Raw genomic sequence first — 18,236 nt, 5'->3', positions numbered from 1 at the left:
ATTTTTTTTTTCTTTTCCGGTCCCTGCTCAGAAATTTCCTGAATGTATAAATGCTTTCATAGCTTTGAATATGTTATTGTTTTTTTCTCATAAGAGACTTTTATTTTTTCCCCACAATATCATGATCTCAGATTATTTTCTGTATGGTTTTTCTCAGAGCTTTGCTTTAGCTGCATTTTTTTTTTACCTGCATTCAATTTTAATGCATTTTTATGCTCTTATTGATATAGAATGGGACTATATTTGGCACCGGGCTTCTTGTCTAAGTCTTGCAGCAGTGTAGATGTAAATTACAATACACAGTGAGAGGGAGAAACTTTGAAAGATATTACTCTTTAAAAGGAAAACTGATCCTTTTTTTTTCTTATTTTGACAGTTAAATCTCGTCTTCCTTCTAATAACCTTGTACAAAATGGTTAAGCATTCCACTTCACTGAAACCAGACTCCAGCAGGTTGGAAAATATTAAGTAAGTATGATTTTATGATGTTCATTTCATTGTTGGTGGGATGTATGTTAAAATGGGTGACTCAGTGGGCAGCACTGCAGCCTGGTATCTGCAGGGTTGGGGGCTGAATCTCACACACGCTCTGTGTGCGGGGGCTTGCATGCTCTGCCCATGTGACACAGGCTCTCTCTGGGTATCCAGTTTTCTTCCCACAGGCTAAAGACATGTAGTTAGGCTAATTGGTGTCTCGAAGTTTCCCATAGTGTTGGTCAGGGGAGTTTCTAGCTATAAGACCAGAGGCTAAGTCAAGTTTACCTGGGGATTGACGTCGTTTTTTTTTTTAAAAGGAAGGAAGATTGGCATAGGGGCTGAATACTTGGGCTAGGGTTAAAATCCTGGGGGCTACAGCCCCAAGTGATCGGCGCTAACGACGCCCATAGTGAGGGTGTGTTTGTCATGCATTGGACTGGCATCCCATCCAGGTTACAACCAAGCCTTTTGCCCTATGCTGCATGGATTAGCCCCCCCGCACCCCAATACCCTGTACTAAATATGCAGCTGGAAGAAGGATGGATGTTAAAATGGATTTCCTTATATAAGTTATATTCTTACTGCAATTACTAACAAGACATCCCCTGGAATAAATGCACTACAGACCAATATATTAGCCCTTCTGATGACTCCTTTCTTTCTTTCTTTTAATTTATTTTCCAAACTCTCCAGTTTTTGTCATTTCAGGGTGCGCTGCATCAATTATAAATGTCTTGTTAATGTTCTTGTTCTCAGAATGCTTTTGAAGTCCTCTTTCTCTGCGTTTCACACTCGTCGTCAAGAAATATTAACAAAGGTTTTATATGTAAAATACGGTGATGCTGACAGTACGTTTTGCCCTTTCTTTAGATTCTTTATTTTATGCCTCATTTTGAGTGGCCACGCAATTCTGCTGGCCTGGCAGAATCTTTCTAGGACGCAGATTCTAACAGATGTTGGAAGGTGCTCTAGGCTGGGGATTTAAAAAAAAAAAAAAAAAAAAAAAAAAACTTAATGCATTCAAGCACCTAGTGTGAGAATAACTCATTTAATGTTTCCCCTGACGAGTTCACTATTCCTATTTTTATCTGTCCTAGAAGGAATTGATTAAAATAAAACTCATGAAGATATTTAACTATGAATATAATAACACGGTTTTATTATGATTAATAAATATCCACGGGACTGTGTAAGGAATGTGAAAGGAATGTGTAAGGAATGTTCATTCCTAGTAATGTGACTTTTGGAAAGAGTACCACAAACCAAACAATTTGTTTTGGTCTGTTTTTATATCTGGAAAAAATGCAGTATGCCAGTAACATAACAAAGTTCTAAATTAACAGTAATGAGATATGAATATCTAACAAATAATTACTATGCAAATAGTACCGTTGATGGATTTATATCTTATTTTTCAGTGTTGTCAAGGTTCAGGGTCATGTAAATAATTTTAGTGCCATATCTCATTACTGTTTGAATGTTTTATCATAATTTGTGGGCACAAATGTGTCAATCTTTATATATATTTTAAGAGATGAATTTACATAATGCTTCACCAAGGAGCAAAAATAAGAGATCATATTTAATATTAAATGTGAAATTCATGCATATTTTATTTAAAAACTTTTTTTTTGTTGTCTTCCAATTGGTCTCACTGTTTTCAACAGAATCACTAGAAATGATCTAGAAAAAAAACACAATTAACAGCTTCATTTCAAACTACATGTTGGAAGTAATAGCTAATCTGTAGTATATCTTTTTTCTTCTCATTTCTTCTCTCCTCCCTAACTTCTTGTTCACGCCAGTAATTACCGTGTTTGCGATGGCTACTATAATACCGATTTGCCTGGGTAAGCTACATTGAGTCTACATTCACAATTTGATTAATTAAACACTCTAGCTATACATTTGTTATAGTAACAATTCAGTGTTTGCAATGGCAAAGCTGTAGTTCGTTATTAAGTTAAAAAGCAAAAAAAAACAAACATTTTCTTTTTATTACTTGCACTTGTCTCCTAATTTTATCTCTTAATTTTGACCCAGTTTCTCCAAGTTTATATTTTATCAATCTACTGTTACTAATTTGTACTCCTCATGGTCTAATTTGTGTTTCTCTTTCCTGCTTGTCATGCTTTCTAGCTATGAAGATAATAAGCCATTTATCAAGTAAGAACATTAGCGAGACATTTTGTTTTTCAGCTTGTGGCTGACCTTCATTGTACCTTCCAAGTCACTAGTTCCAAGGTTTCTCATTCTCTGTTGTATGTGTGCATCCATGTCATGCTCATCCTAGTTTACATCTGATTTCTGAAAGTGTACGAAGGCTCCTGGGACCCTTCAAACACTTTGTGTGTGCCCCGTCTTTTCTAACTATCTCTGTACTTTCCCAGCTGTCGAAGTGATGTGCTGAGAGCATACTCTTAAACAAATAATGTAGTGAACTGTTTGGTATTATTGTAGTGGGGATATATATATATATATATATATAAAACTGCCTTTTCTTTGGATGATAGGTCTATCTATCTACCTACCTAATCAGTTGGTATCCTGCCTTAAAATATGATATGAGACAATAAATAAGCCTCTTGAGAAATTTGTATTTTTTATGGATTTTAAAAGGTGTTGGCTCTCATATTTATTTATTAACAATTATATTTGTTTGTTTGTTTGTTTATTTATTTGAGGGGCGTGGTCCCGCAGGAGGCAGAAGCAGAGTTAAGAACCTAATGATTTTGCTTTGTTTTATATTTCAGGTCCTGGGTGATTGGTGCTTTTGCTTTACTCTGCCTGCTGGGGTTGACCTGGTCATTTGGCTTATTTTTTCTCAACGAATCCTCCGTGGTCATGGCTTATCTCTTTACAATATTCAACACCTTTCAGGGGATGTTCATCTTTATATTCCACTGCCTGCTGCAGAAAAAAGTAAGCACATATCATTTAAATTAATTAAATACGTAGCATATGTCAAGCTGTAACATGACAGTATCCATCTGTTACTAGGTAGTCTGATCAAACTGGAAATTATCTGCATCTGGCTCTTTTTGCACATTCCACCAGCTGTAGGTCATCATTTTCATTTATTTCTATTAATTTCATTAGTTTTGTCCTTTTTTTCCTTGAATAGAAAACTAAGCACTGATCAATAACAAAAAAACTTGGCACATAAAGTATAATAGTCTGAGTCTAAGGAAAGCGCTGCGAATTTATAATAACCTGTACAGGTCCACCATCAAATATAATCCGCGGGATAGGTCTTGACATCTGTATGTATGTATGTATGTATGTATGTATGTATGTATGCATGTTTATAAGTATACACAGCTATACCATGCACCCTAGTAGATGATGTTTTCAGTGTCATTTATAAAGCAGCTCCCAGTTTCATTAGTGGGAATTTCACTGTGTACTTTTCTAGAAACCTAAGATGTGTAATATTATATAAAGGCCCTCAATGATTCAGAAATTGAAACCAATCAGAATTAATGTAATGTCATGACTCAATTAAGAGACTGGAATCGTCCTATACATCAGGCACATCAGTCAGATCACAATGTCATTATTTTCAAAAGTGAATAGGATTTGCTTAATATTTTGCAAAAACTTTGAAAAGGCATTACGTTTGGTTGGTGGCTCCCTTCAGTTTTACATATAACATTTTGCATTTTTTATTTTTTTTAAACACAGTTAGGATCATTATGTTTTCAATGAAGCAATATCACACTAAAAAGGTAAATTCTGAATGGACTTTTACTTTTATAAAAGAAATCAATATGACGGCTATGTTTAATGGCTTGACTTTATGTATTTTGAATTTGCTGAAATATTCAGCTAAATATCCGGCTCCCAGTTGCTATTTCCTAGAGATTCTTATGACTCGGCATTTGCATTCCAGACAGTAAAATCATTAATCGCAAGCTCATGTTTGATAACTCAATAAATGACTGTTGTTAAATGGACATATTTAAAATTCCTCTTTAGTTGTGATAAACGTTCTGAAACATATAAACAAATTAAATATGAATTACTGTTAAACTCAATACGATGCACCTGCAAGGACTTGCGAGACGTCGGTGTTTAATCAACATACATTTGCAAAATAGCTGGGTTGGTGCTACTTTCACATATCGTCGCTGTCCAATGAAAAGCACATTGCCAAACCCATTATTTTGGGGCCATGAAAAAAAGCATTTTCTCAGAAACTACTTTACAAAATAAACCTAAAACACCATAATGGGACACCCTTAGCACCACAAATCAATACTTTTTTACACAGCTCTCAGATGAGGGTTTAATGTTTTAAATAGACTTATGTGGGTTATTGTCGGTAAACGTGGACGTACGTGGTTTTCTTATCATACGTTCCAGTGGCGTACGGTTAGTTCAAGCCGCATCATCCTGTTCACTACATTCCAAGAACTCGGAAGATTGTAGATAGATAGTGTTAATGTTTATACATAATCAGAACTTTATCTAACTATCCTATCTGGCTGTCTATGTTAAGTTGATATGAAGTGATACAGTAATCAGAATTAATCCATATGAATAACCATCATGAATACAAACGTTAACTAGTACAAACATATAAATGATGTTTCCAGACAAGAAGCTTAGGGTGCCACTTTACCATGACAGCAGTATCTGGCTCAAACAAACTGCAGCACAAGATTTCTTGCCATGCGGAAGAAAAAGTTTTAGTAGGCCTGGGGAGAGGTGCGTAGTGGCATTAACTTTTTGTCTCAGAACTTTTTCTTCCACACTGGTAAATTAGTTGGCGCTCTTCCAAAAACATGGATATGCAGTTTCGACGGACACTTCAGGCACACAATAGAGATACTAATAAAGTATGTTAGTTCTTTGTTCAGTTAGGTGTCAAATGCTATCAGTAGACGGAGGAAACAGCCGTATTCCATCAAGTCATAATCGTCAATAAGTGGACATAGATGGTTTTCATTGGACACTGACAATAGAGAAGTAACATATTTCCTAGTCAAGTGCACTTAATAATAGCAATTTAATTTCATATTCAGTTACTTCAAATTTAATGCCAATGGAAATAAATAAAAAATAAAAAAAACAGAAAATTATATTTTAATTGGAAAATACTAACGGAACTGTCCAAGAAGCTATACAGGATGTTGCTGTGTACCAACTTGCTGTGCATTATGAAAATAGTTACATTGTAGTGATTTTATGTGTTTGTTGGACCTGCTACATGACAAGCTAAATTTGGAGAAAAGGATCCTTTGGTAGAATTGACCTTAGGTACACATGGAAATCAGTTACGAGTTCCACTTCAGACTGCAACATAAAAGACATTTCTTAGTAGAAATTAATTTGTCTTTTGCAGTAATTTTCAATGTATTATTGGTTATGCTCAGTGTCTTCCACAATCTCTGACCCAGTACTGGGTCTTGGGAAGCCTGGAGTCAATCCTTAGAAGCACAGGGCACAAGGCAGGGGACACCCTGGATATAGGGTTACCAAGAACCAAGCCGGGCTGAATGTCTTCCTGTCTGGGGTACTTATGGGTTTACAGCTGCTGCAGTGACTGAACTTCAACTCTAAAAATAGCAAGTTACTCACAGAACTTCCTGTATGCTTGCTAGCGCAAGATTTTTGTGAAACAACCAGTCATACTGAATCTGCATAGTAAATCCAGATGTATGAAAGCCCTTTTCACGAACTTAGCCCCAGGGAAAATTAGAATCTGTTCATAAGCCATCTTTAGAGCTGATGTGGACGGCTGATTTCTTCACTTAATATTAGACACGGTTGGACAAGGAAGTCCACATTGTGCATGAGGCCCAAGATGACACTCTAGCGATGAACATGAATACTACCCTGTCTCGGAATTATAAATGTTTTAATCATGACAGTCCCTCTTTCCAAATGATTTCTTTACCCAGGTTCGTAAAGAATACAGCAAATGCTTCCGCCACAACTACTGCTGTGGTAGATTGCCCACAGAGAGCTCCCACAGTTCAACAAAGACATCGACTGCCAGGGCTAGTGCCCGCTACTCCTCCGGCACACAGGTAAACGCAACTAAAGAAAACCGCATTTATCACCTTTAATGTAAGATCATGCTGAGCATATTTTAAGTTAGTAGCACAGTGAAGGAATATTCTGTGTATTAATGGATCTATGCTTTCAAAATATATGTTTTTTTTTTTTTAAATATCCACATAGTCAACATGGCAGAATGGAGTTTAAATTGTGTACTGAACATAGAAGGATGCTGATGCAGCGTCAAAGAACTGAAATTTTATATAGAAAATGACAAAATGAAGAAAACCCCCCAAAGAAAGGGAAACTGAGTACTATAAAGCCATAGCTGTCTCTTAATAGTCCCTTAATGTTTATTGTACAGAGCCGTATCAGACGGATGTGGAATGACACCGTAAGGAAGCAGTCTGAGTCCTCCTTCATCTCAGGTGACATCAACAGCACCTCCACCCTTAACCAAGGTCAGTCTTCGGCTTTTTTCTTCAGTTTGTTAAAAAGAAATCTCTCTTTATGTAGAAGTTACAGACAATTTTCAGAAATGTTGATAAAGAACGTTACTATAAAACCTAGCTACTCAAAGTTTGTGGATTATAAATCAGAAAGTTGCAGTAAATACTGGCTGTTGCTATTTATCAAATTATTGATTTCATAGTATTGAGTACAGTTTCACTGAACTGGCAATCTGAAAATGATTTTTTTTTTAAATTTGAAAGGAGGCAGGTAAGATGTGGTTAATGGACTTTTCTTTCATTGCTGTTAGCCTTCAAGGGATATAAATGAATATTATATTTCTTAAAAGAAAACCCTATTTCTCTGGGGAAATAGCAGGATTTTTTTCTGATTTATTTGGTATATAGTACAACAAATGTCACAGAAAAATGTAAAGCCTTTGACCCTTGAAATCACTAAAGATGAAATCTCCACTAGTTTATTATGCATTGTCACCTAAAATATCTGAGAAGTGGAAAAATAAGTAAACTCTCTTTAAAAAAAAATACCTGCACCTTTTGAATACCAAGTCAATTTCTCATTATGAAACAATTGCTCACCTTTATGCACTTATTCTTTGAAATGGCATTAAGAAGATGGAGGTCTTGAGATTTCAACATGAAACTTGAATAATACAGTAGCGGAAATTTAACAAATACTTTGTGTGGCTTGTTTAATATGTTAAAATAGCTTCGGCAAAAACAGAAAACAGCCCTTAGGGCTGACTAACTGTTATTGAAGATACATTCAGGCTGTGTTTTAGCTATTTTCCACCCAGATAGGTATTATTTCTTTTCCTGCGTGTTTTTATTCTGTCTTTGCAGTAAGAAAAGAAAACAATAAAAAAAACAATTATAAAAAATAGAAATACGTTTACCTTAGTGCTCGTTTTTCTTTTATATTTCACAAATTTCAGTTCCTTGCTATTTGATCTGCCATCACTAATACATTTAAAATAATTTAGATTTTACTGCTGCACATTAATTTGCTTTCAAAATTCAAATCTATTTATTAACCAAAAAAAAAACCCTGACAGCTCTTCCTAAAACAGTTTGTCACATATTATCATAATAGCAGAAAGAGAGAAAATGTTCTCTTTCAATGTGAAATAGTGTTAAGAAGCCTCTTTTAGAATTAAAATGGATATTGTGTATTTGTTCAATGTCATTTGACACTATGGTCATGGGACACTTACTTCAAGAAGCAGTGCACTAATAGGACTTACCTGTCTTCTTCTGTCTCACTGCTCCAGGGATGACGGGCAATTATCTACTAACAAATCCTCTCCTTCGACCACAAGGCACTAACAATCCCTATAACACCCTACTCGCTGAAACTGTTGTATGTAACAGTCCCACGGCTCCAGTGTTTAACTCTCCAGGTGTGCTTACTTACCACTTCAGAAAAGCATGTGTTTGTTATGTTTTTTTTTTTTTTTTGTAAAACTCTTGGCATTATTTCTGTGTTAAGGTGTATACGATGTAGTATCACTTTTTGTAACAATAATTTTATATATAAAGTCATACTTTTTGATTTGGCCTTTCTTATGAGACACCCTCATTGTGTAGAGCACTACCACCAGCCGTTTAGAGATGATCACTGCCGTGGTAATTGTTAGAAAGGTGATACTGTTTTGTATACATTTTAAAATGTGCACTTTATTTAAGTCTCTGAACACAGTGATAAGTACAGTGGTACCTCAGAACTCGAAATTAATCCATTTAGAACTCCGGACCGAATCCTAAAAAGTTTGAGTTCTGATCGAATTTTCCCCATAAGAAATCATGGGAAACCAATTAATTGGTTCCCGGCCCCAAAAAAATACACGAAATATGTTTTTTTAGCATTAAACACAAAATGAACCGGACAAAACAAGAAAAGCATATACTGTACTAAACATATCAAAACAGTAATTTTGTTAAGTAAGAAAATAAATGTATCCAAACAATGTGTAAAGTTAAAAAAAAAAACAAAAAAACAATGTGTCATGCCCCGATCGTCCGCTCCTTCCGTGTGCCACGCCCCCTCGTTAACCCCGTGTTTCTGGTTGTCATTAGTCCTCTGTATTTCGTCCCCGTTTCAGTTTGTTTCCCCAGTCCGGTCATTGTATTGTCCGTCTGCGTTTTGCCTGCCTTACCTGTAATTAAACCCTGTATTCCCCGATACCCTGATGTCTGCGCCTTTGTCTTTGTATTAAACTGTAAATATTTACCGTCTAAATATATGTATTCAGCTAGTGTAAACATGCACGATGCTATCACAGTGAATGTGAGGCTGAGACTGAAGCGTTACCCTTTGTTTCCGCTGAGAGACGTGCCGCGTGACTCATTTCCCCGCGCATACAAGTTATCTTAGGTCGGCGTTTACGGTTCGACTTCTGAGATTCAGATCGAGTTCTAGGTAATTTTTTTTCGAACTGGTTGGTTCGACTTTTAAGAAATTCAAGTTCTAATGAGTTCGAGAACTGAGGTACCACTGTACATGAATTCACTGTTACCATCAAGAACAGTATTCTTAAAAATTGGACAAAATACCTATAGTTAAAGGTGCATGTTTACAGTTTTTATGCTATATAACACAAAGAAGTGGAAGGTAAAATTTACCCCATCACCCTTTATTTTTTCTTATTTATTCACTGTTAAAAGAAAATCTTTGACATGGAACTGGAGTATCTGATATTTGGGAATACCGAAATGCATGGCAATAGAGAAGAATGATAATGGCATTCAGTGTATCTAACTGCTGTTTTCACATATGATTTCTTTCTTTTAACAGTGTTCTGAAATTTGCAAATAAATAAATCATATTATATTTATTTATATAAATTAAAATACAAATCTGAGGACTTGTGATATATCTTTAGTATGCCAATTTGGAAAATGACATGTTAATATATATATATATATTTGTTTGTTTGTTTGTTTGTTTATTTATTTGCTCTTTTCCTTATGCTTCCCTCTAGTGAACTACAGAGAGACAAGTATGGGAGTAAAACTTAACTTTGCCTATCAAATGTAAATTTTTTTCAGCATGGTTATTAAAAAACAACTTCCGGCATAATCAGTGGTTTACTTCAGATCATCAGCATACACTCAGTGGGCAAGTGGTTCACAAAATGTCAGCTAAAGTACACCAGATGAATACAGCTATATCAATGAATAGCATAAAAGTTTCACTATATTAATCTGTGCATGATTTAGAGGAAGTTTCTGGGAATTACCTCTGGAAGAAAATACATATATATTTATGTTTACTAAATTCATTATATTTTCGGATTTAAACTTTTTTTGTATGTAGATTTAGTGTATATAACATCGCATCGAATTTTAATAAGAGCAAATCTCCATTCTAAACTGGTAATATAGAATATCTATATTTAGGAAAATAAATAATGCGGAACCATTTCTGAAACCTGTTGATTAACAGCAGAGTCTGCCTATTTTTTGGTGTTAGTTGGGGGAAACCGTAAACGTGTTAAATTTGATAGATGGCCGATGTAGTGCAGCAGTCTTGCAGTGTGCAGCTTCATTTCATTCGCATCACTTCCCCCTCTTCAGACATCACATTTTCTGAGTGACTGTTGTTTTTAATAGAAATTAGTAATTATGCTAAGATTGTCACTATGATGGGTATTCATTTTTTTAACTACATTTTGTCCTCTGTCGTTTTCCTGATAAACCCTTATATGTTTTATGTTTGTTTGTCTACAAAGGGATTCCCTTATCAGAACAACAGCATGTCACCATAAAAGACCCATCCATTCCGTTTACTCCTCCCCTCCCTAATCCTCTTTATCATATGCCCGACAGGAACTTAACTTCTCTTGTCTTGCTGTGATTGACCTGCCATGATCAATACTGTATTCCTCTTTGTTCTGCTCCTCTTATTCTTCTTTCACCCATTTCACCCTATGCTGATATTTTGTTTTAATCTTCTGCTTCCTGAGCAACGTCCCATAGTTGTAGAAATTCCTTCCATTGCTGCATTTGACCTCTCCGACAGATTTTTTTTTTTTTTCCTGGTCCACACCTGTAATAACTGCGGCTACATGTGGACCTGTTACTGTGACTGATGCGGGTGGGGGGGGACATAGGCTACCTCTGACCTTTTTTGGCCTTGGGCAGTAGCTGCCATATAAACACTGTAAAAGCATACATTCAGTCAGTTAATGATGAGGGGGAAAAATGACTTTTAATCAGAATTAGCTGATTGCTTGCTAATTTAATTTGCTGAACCCTTGCTCTTACTGTGCTTTTTTTATTTTGGTTTTTGTTCCTTCAGTGATTATTCATCGTGTTACAATAAATCATTTTACTTTCTTTTGTACATCAGCTACTCTTAGACCAGATAGCCTGAGCAGACAGACATGATGTGAGTTGTCTAAAGTGAGTCATTCCACCTGCTGTCTGTCGTGATGTTGGGTGATGCTTGTGAGGCGCTGTAGTGAGAGAGATGGCTGTCTGTGTTGAACATAATTCTCTTTATAGGTCCATGAATGATCACATCTTTTTTTTTTTTTTTTTTTTACTTCACCTTCTCCAAAAAAAAAGAGTTGTTCAAACTTCTGTTAATGGTAGTAGCTTGCCCGTTTGTGGATACACATTTGTATATGTATTTCTGCTTTGTGTACGTGATGTTTACATATACATTTAATGTTGTTCAGGACAAAGTTTTAAAGTTATAAATTGCAAGCTGGCTTGATTATTTATATTAAGTGGCAGTAATAGAGGTAATTTTAAGAACAGTTCTATTGTTTTATATAGATTAAATTATTTTGCAAAGAACCGTCCAGTTTTTATTGTTGTAAAAAGTGCATTATCTAAATTGTGCAATGCATGTAATTACACCAGTGTCCTAAACAGCATTAAACCAGTATTTATTATTATTATTATTATTATTATTATTATTATTCTTATTAGTCCTTTAGTCACATAAGGTAACTAATGTAAACCCTATCTAATGTTCTCTCATTTCAGGAAATTCCCTGAACAGTGCCAGGGATACAAATGCAATGGATACCCTACCGCTAAATGGTAATTTCAATAATAGTTACTCTCTTCGCAATGGGGACTACGGCGACAGTGTGCGAGTGGTGGACTGTGGGCTCAGCCTGGATGATGTGGCCTTTGAAAAAATGATCATCTCCGAGCTCGTGCACAATAACCTCAGGGCTTGCAGCAAGAGCCAGAACATGGACAGGACTTCGAGCAAAGTGGCCGCGGGTGGCAGCAGCAGCGAAGATGACGCCATCGTAGCCGACGCTTCGTCTTTGGTGCACGGTGAAAACCCCAGCCTGGAGCCGCACCACAAGGAGCTGGAGGCTCCGCTCATCCCACAACGGACTCACTCGCTTCTGTACCACCCGCAGAAGAAAGTGAAGACGGAGGGTATAGACAGCTACATGTCTCAACTCACGGCTGAGGTGGAGGACAACCTTCAGTCCCCAAACAGAGACTCCCTGTACACTAGTATGCCTAATTTAAGAGACTCTCCCTACCCCGAGAGTAGCCCGGATGTAGAGGAGGACCTCTCTCCTTCTAAAAGGAGCGAAATTGACGATGTTTATTACAAAAGCATGCCTAACCTCGGAGCCGGACATCAGCTTCAGGCATACTACCAAATTAGCAAAGGTAGTAGTGATGGGTATATTATTCCTATTAACAAAGAAGACTGCATCCCAGAAGGGGAGGAAGTGAGAGAAGGACAGATGCAGCTGGTGACGAGTCTCTAAATGTATTTAAGTCAAGTTACTTCTCAATTGAACCCCCCCTGAAAGACATGAAATGTGTACCGGTGGGAAGTATTACCACAGAGCCTGGCATTTTGCTCTCTATCCCCCCCCACCCTTATTTTTTCACAGACAGTCTGCAGTGCATGGAGGTTGTTCTGCGTCGGCTTTGAAAATCGCTGTGAAGCTGTGAACAGACTCTGTACATACCAAGCAGAATTAAAAATAAATAAAGACAAGCCAACTATGTATTTAAATATGCTGCTGCTGTTGAACAACTGAAAAAAAATAACAGAAGAACGGGCCATTCCAATTCAGCAGTTTCTGAACAATGATTGTACATACACTTCCATTACCCTTATCAAACCTGTTTTGTATTATATACAAAATCAAGCTCCAGGATCTGAACTGGAAAGACCTATGTGATGTTTTTTGATGTGTTCCCGGTAAGACTATTATTATGAATATAAAAGTCCTGGATCCTAGAACAGTCACCCCTATCGTGGTGAAGATTGGACCTTGAAACCACTAGCAATCAAGCCCCAGGCCTTATGTTTTCTGAATTGTACATTAAAGTGTTGTTAAGGATAATGGCAAAAAACAATATATAATATATATTTTGTTGTATTGCTAGTGTAAAATAAAATTCAAGGCAACCATAAATATAAAGACATTTTAATTAAAATTTTAGTTTGAAAAGGCTATTGTGTAAAAGTTGCACATATGTTACTCAAAGTGTTACACCTCATTCATTGGAGTATGTTTGAACAAGATAATGAAAGAAATTGTAAAGAAAAAGACCATGTCATGCTCACACTTTTCACTTGTGAACCGTGTTTTTTCTTGTATAACCCATATATCTTGACAACAATTCTGAATTTCATATTGCCAAAATATATTATTTTAGTATAGTATGAATCGAACTCCCAAATTCAACATATAATGCCTTGCACAAATTTGGTATTAATCATATCAGAGTAAATTACTTTAAATCTGTTTTACGATTAGGCATGAGACATTCGACATCAACTTTGTTTTTGTTTTAACGCCAGCGAGATTTTCATTTATCCCCAGTTCAGGCGTCTTGATTTGGCCTTTTATTTATATTAAGATTTTAAACCCTTATGAGAATTTTAAAACGGTGTATGAGTTGTTCTGCCAGCACCTGTACGCTATTCTTTGTTGTTTAAAGCCATCATTTTAAAAAAAAGCTGTAAAGTTCAACACTTGTTAAACAATAAATAAATGTCAAGATTTTTTGTCAAATGTTTCCAAGCTGTTTTATTAATGACTTCTAATGGTATGATTTAAGCGACATAAAAATGAGGAAATCTGCACCTGCCCAGTCAGGCTATGCATATTCGTCATAAACACACTCATCCTCACCCGCCCCCCAGAATTGGTTAGCTAAGTGCAGTACTCTATCACTTTCACTCCATAAGATAACAGAGCTAAGCCTTTTCATGCAATAAAACATAATAATGAGAGTCTTAGGTGAGGGGAAATTATTTTGTATATCATGTTCAGTATAGGGCCTCATTCCAATTTGAAAAACAAACACTTACTCAAGTTCACTCTCCCTCGCTTCGAGGGAGGAATTCCCATTAAGAAACCAATATAAAACGGTTGTCATTGGCAAGATTGTTCGTGACTCACATATATGAGGGATCAGCCATATCCCATTAATTTGTCATTTTTAACACAGAAAATAATATAACCTGGAATATCCCACATCAGCCAATCTGTGGCATTTAAAAAAGAAAAGATACTATTTCACACAAAACTTATACCTGTATTTTATTTCTTTGCATTTTATTTTTTACATATGGCAGTTAGTGAAATTTAGGCACAAACAAATGTTTCTGTCATTTCAGGTTATGCACTTTAAAAATGAAATAAATGCAATACTGCAAGGTCGCTGGCTTAATAGGATTTGAACAGTGATTGCACCTATATTGACTGTCCTGTTTCCCATCCTCTAAATATTAATATTTTATATTAGTCGGCTAGTATATTAGTGAATATTATCAATGTTGTTTTGCAAATGTCCATTGTTAATGCACTGAATGTACTACATTTCTGCCACCTCGGCCATGTACATCGCTCTGGATAAGAGAATAAAATGTAATGTAAAATGTCGTGATTAACAAGGCTTAATGTATTGAAAAGAACGTGTAAAACCTTTATAGTTTTTAATGTACAGAATTAAAGAAGTACAAGCCATGAACAACTGACTTGCTTCATTATTAGCAAACTAATAGTGCTACTCATAGGAGTATAAAATCATCGGATATTGTGGTTGGGGCGTATGGTAAATATACACATTTAAATATATAAATCATAGGTCATTGGACAATCGAGTATTGTCTAATTATGCTTTTGGGGTATTTGTATATAAATAGTGACATGCATATCAATTTCAACAAAGATAAAGTTTTCAGGGGTGTTAAAATTTGTCTTTTTTTTCCAAATTACTAAATACTATGCATTTTATTTATATTTTTTTTTTTTCCTCCAAAAACACAAACACAAGTGTGCTTTTGATATAAAATCAAAAACATGTTTTTGTCATTCCCTGTAACGGCTGCCTCATTGTAAAGGATTGTGAACATCATCAGTAAAACATCACAGTGCTTCTGAAAGGTCAATGAATTGGGGAATGCGGCATTGTGCACCTGGAAGAGGGCTGGCGTGTATGTTCTTGCCTCTTTAATATTTCAGTCATTTCGCTGAATTTATCATGTGTCACATCTTCATCTGAATCAAAGAACATGGCAGTTTTATATGCAACATTATGTAACCATAAAGTTAGACTAATTTTGAAGATACATTGATAATACTCGTTTTTATGTAAATTTTTAGATGGCTGCTACTGTTCATTGTCATAACAATTAACAATTGTCATTCATGTCTAATGTGAACCAATACACCACATACACCACATATCCTACCTTTGACTCAAGGATCCTTTGGGTATTGATAACCATCAAGAAATATTAAGAGCAAGCTGGGTATTGCAGTGGAGAGAAATTAGCTGAGGGAAATGACCCAAAGTGGTGCCGTAAAGTTATTCTCGGTCTTTGGTTTTCATGTTAATGTGCACACAAGGAAGAACATGTTTACCTGAACCCCGTGGTCATCTGACAGCAACTGTCCAACTGAAATTAACAGAATCCTCATTAAAAGTTAAAATATAATTGAGGTTGAAAATGGTGCATTTAGACTGGGAATCAGGGTCTTTTCATCAGCAAATTCTATCAAAAAAAAAGTAGGTTTACTCGACTTCTCTACTCATTAAACTTCAGTTACATTTTATGTGATATTTTTATTACCTTTAAAGACAACTTTTTTTTTTAAAATAATGACTAAGATTTTCTCATTTGATGTTCCAAGAGGCCTTCTTCAGTACAACTCAGGTGAATCTGCCTTTTTATGTATGTAATCATTACCCTTCTGTTACCCATGTTTAATTTTTCAGGGACATTCACTACAATGATTGTTTAATTATGCAATATGGAACATATTGATTCTACAATATTTCATTCATCTTTGAAATATGTTTCTCATATGCTTTAATGCATAATTCAGAATGATATCACTGCATGTGGCTTGCAGTATTCTTTTCCTTTCATGATTTTAAAAGAAAAACTTTGCTTTTTGTCATTCACAACACTTTCATTTGGAAGAGTCAAGTGAAATAATGTGTAATACAGCAGGATATAATAAAGAACAAATGAACTCAATTCCAATGCAATAGTGTAATAAGCATGGCAGGAATGCTTTAGTGGGAAGTTAAGAAATAGTTTATTTGTACTTTATTATTGTTACATTTTTCAATTGTTGGAATTTATGGCATGATCACATGGTCACATGAATAACGGGGGTAAGAGAGGGGTTTATATTATCTTCCCGATGTCAAATTAAAATATATATTGCACTGTACTACTGGCTGCTGGAGGAGTTAAAGAGTGACCACAATATCAAAATAAAAACTATATCCATGTTATTGGCTAAATCATTACACCTGTGACTAAAGTATTGTAAGTTCAAGGCAATTGCTATTATACCTCTGAGCAGTATTCGGATCCTGATCTTCTTTTGTATATATGTGGCTATACAACACACTGCTGAACAGTTCTATAGTTCTTTAAAGTCAGTCAAGGTGTTGTACCTATGCAGGTCTTTGGCTCTGTGACTTGGACTGTACTTTAAGATATTAAGAGCGCCTTTGTTTGAGAAGCAGCATTCTGAAGCTTTTTTTTTTTTGGTTAGCATATGGCTTGCACCTAAATCCAGGGGGGGGAAAGCATTTCAAGTAACTGAGCAAGTAACATTTTCAGGTCGGCTCAGATTAGGATCTTCATTTGAACATTTTGATTTCAAATATTAGCATGTGTCCCCAATTGAAAGTTTTCTTATGTGTATTTATTAGGCTTTTGAAGCTAATGACCTGATTATAAGGTTCAAAATCTACCGAGAGGACAGCATCTTTAAAGTCAGCGCTGTTGCTGTTCCATAAGATTCCTTGCCAAAGGTAGATATCAAGATTAAATGTCACCTGTAAAATGTTTTTACATAAAAAAGGTGTACACACGCTGCCAGGATGAATATTTTGGTACAGTCACTTTATTTTAAAAAAACTAAAAATGATAAAAAAAAAATGATTACTATCCAGTGACCTGAGATGAAGAGTCGACTCCGTTGGTACTATATTGACTATAACGAATCCTTGGGTAACGCTGCTTTGACTTTGTGTCGAGTGAGCGGTTGCTAGAGGAGTCCCGAATGAGGCGCATTACCTGCATTGTGCGGGAGCATCAGTCACGGCACTATGGCCATGTGGCGCATTTTCTGGACAGAGATCCGGCTCACAGGGTCCTCATTGCTGAGGACCCAAGCGGCTGGACCAGGCCAAGGGGACGCCCACGTAACACCTGGCTACGGCAGATAGACGGCCATTTCCGGAGGGTGGGACTGGATCACATGTCATCCTGGTCGCCAGCCAGGATCCTGAGGTGTGTAGTCGTGTGGTGGGTGTGGCAGTGCTCCCCAACCTGAGCGGACCCGTAATTCAGCTAACCTACAAAGAATAAAACATTGTATTTTGAACTTTTAGACTGTATTGCAAGTCTGTTCATGAACTATATAAATTCTACTGGTCTTCCTTAGGAGAAAAAAAAAGAAAAAAATCAATCAGAAAAGTGTGTAATCAGCATTAGTCAGTCGTCTGAAGAGCTTCAATTAGGCATCAATTCTTGCCACAGCACATTTTCCCTTTTAAATTCAGATTTGGTTATGACAAGGATATATTAAATATGTCTTGAATGCCTTCATATCCATATTTCCTATTTTAATCTGTAGTATCTTAAAAAAGACTGATCTGACAGCTTTAAGCTATATGTAGTAAGTTCTTTCAAAAACATACTGAGTTTAATGGATACTGAACACGCATTTTTGAACACATACTTCCCATAAACATTACCATTTTCAAATGTTACTGGAAATCACAGTCACATTTGCTTTCGAGCGTGGCCCC

General features: G+C 36.0%; 1 protein-coding gene across 24 annotated transcripts in view; it reads left to right on the top strand.

The window, feature by feature from the left end:
- Positions 1–14,930, top strand: part of adgrl2a (adhesion G protein-coupled receptor L2a) — an 88,681-nt gene extending 73,751 nt beyond the window's left edge. For 4 of the 24 annotated variants that reach the window (XM_072699620.1, XM_072699622.1, XM_072699619.1 and 1 more), the window contains 6 exons: positions 377–468; positions 3,231–3,399; positions 6,384–6,512; positions 6,848–6,944; positions 8,225–8,353; positions 11,949–14,930. In XM_072699620.1, coding sequence (XP_072555721.1) covers positions 377–468; positions 3,231–3,399; positions 6,384–6,512; positions 6,848–6,944; positions 8,225–8,353; positions 11,949–12,703 — 1,371 coding nt within the window. In that variant the 3' untranslated portion in view covers positions 12,704–14,930. Of the gene's footprint in view, positions 1–376; positions 469–2,282; positions 2,328–2,616; positions 2,644–3,230; positions 3,400–6,383; positions 6,513–6,847; positions 6,945–8,224; positions 8,354–9,934; positions 9,987–11,304; positions 11,358–11,948 lie in introns of all 24 variants that reach the window. The other 20 variants (XM_072699627.1, XM_072699625.1, XM_072699626.1 and 17 more) reach the window with 10 other exon arrangements.
- The last annotated feature ends 3,306 nt before the right edge of the window (positions 14,931–18,236 follow it).

The sequence above is a fragment of the Paramormyrops kingsleyae genome, chromosome 15, assembly GCF_048594095.1.
Source record: "Paramormyrops kingsleyae isolate MSU_618 chromosome 15, PKINGS_0.4, whole genome shotgun sequence".
Lineage (NCBI taxonomy): Eukaryota > Metazoa > Chordata > Actinopteri > Osteoglossiformes > Mormyridae > Paramormyrops > Paramormyrops kingsleyae.
The sequence above is the reverse complement of the archived record's forward strand: the minus strand, read 5'-3'. Positions and strand labels throughout refer to the sequence as shown.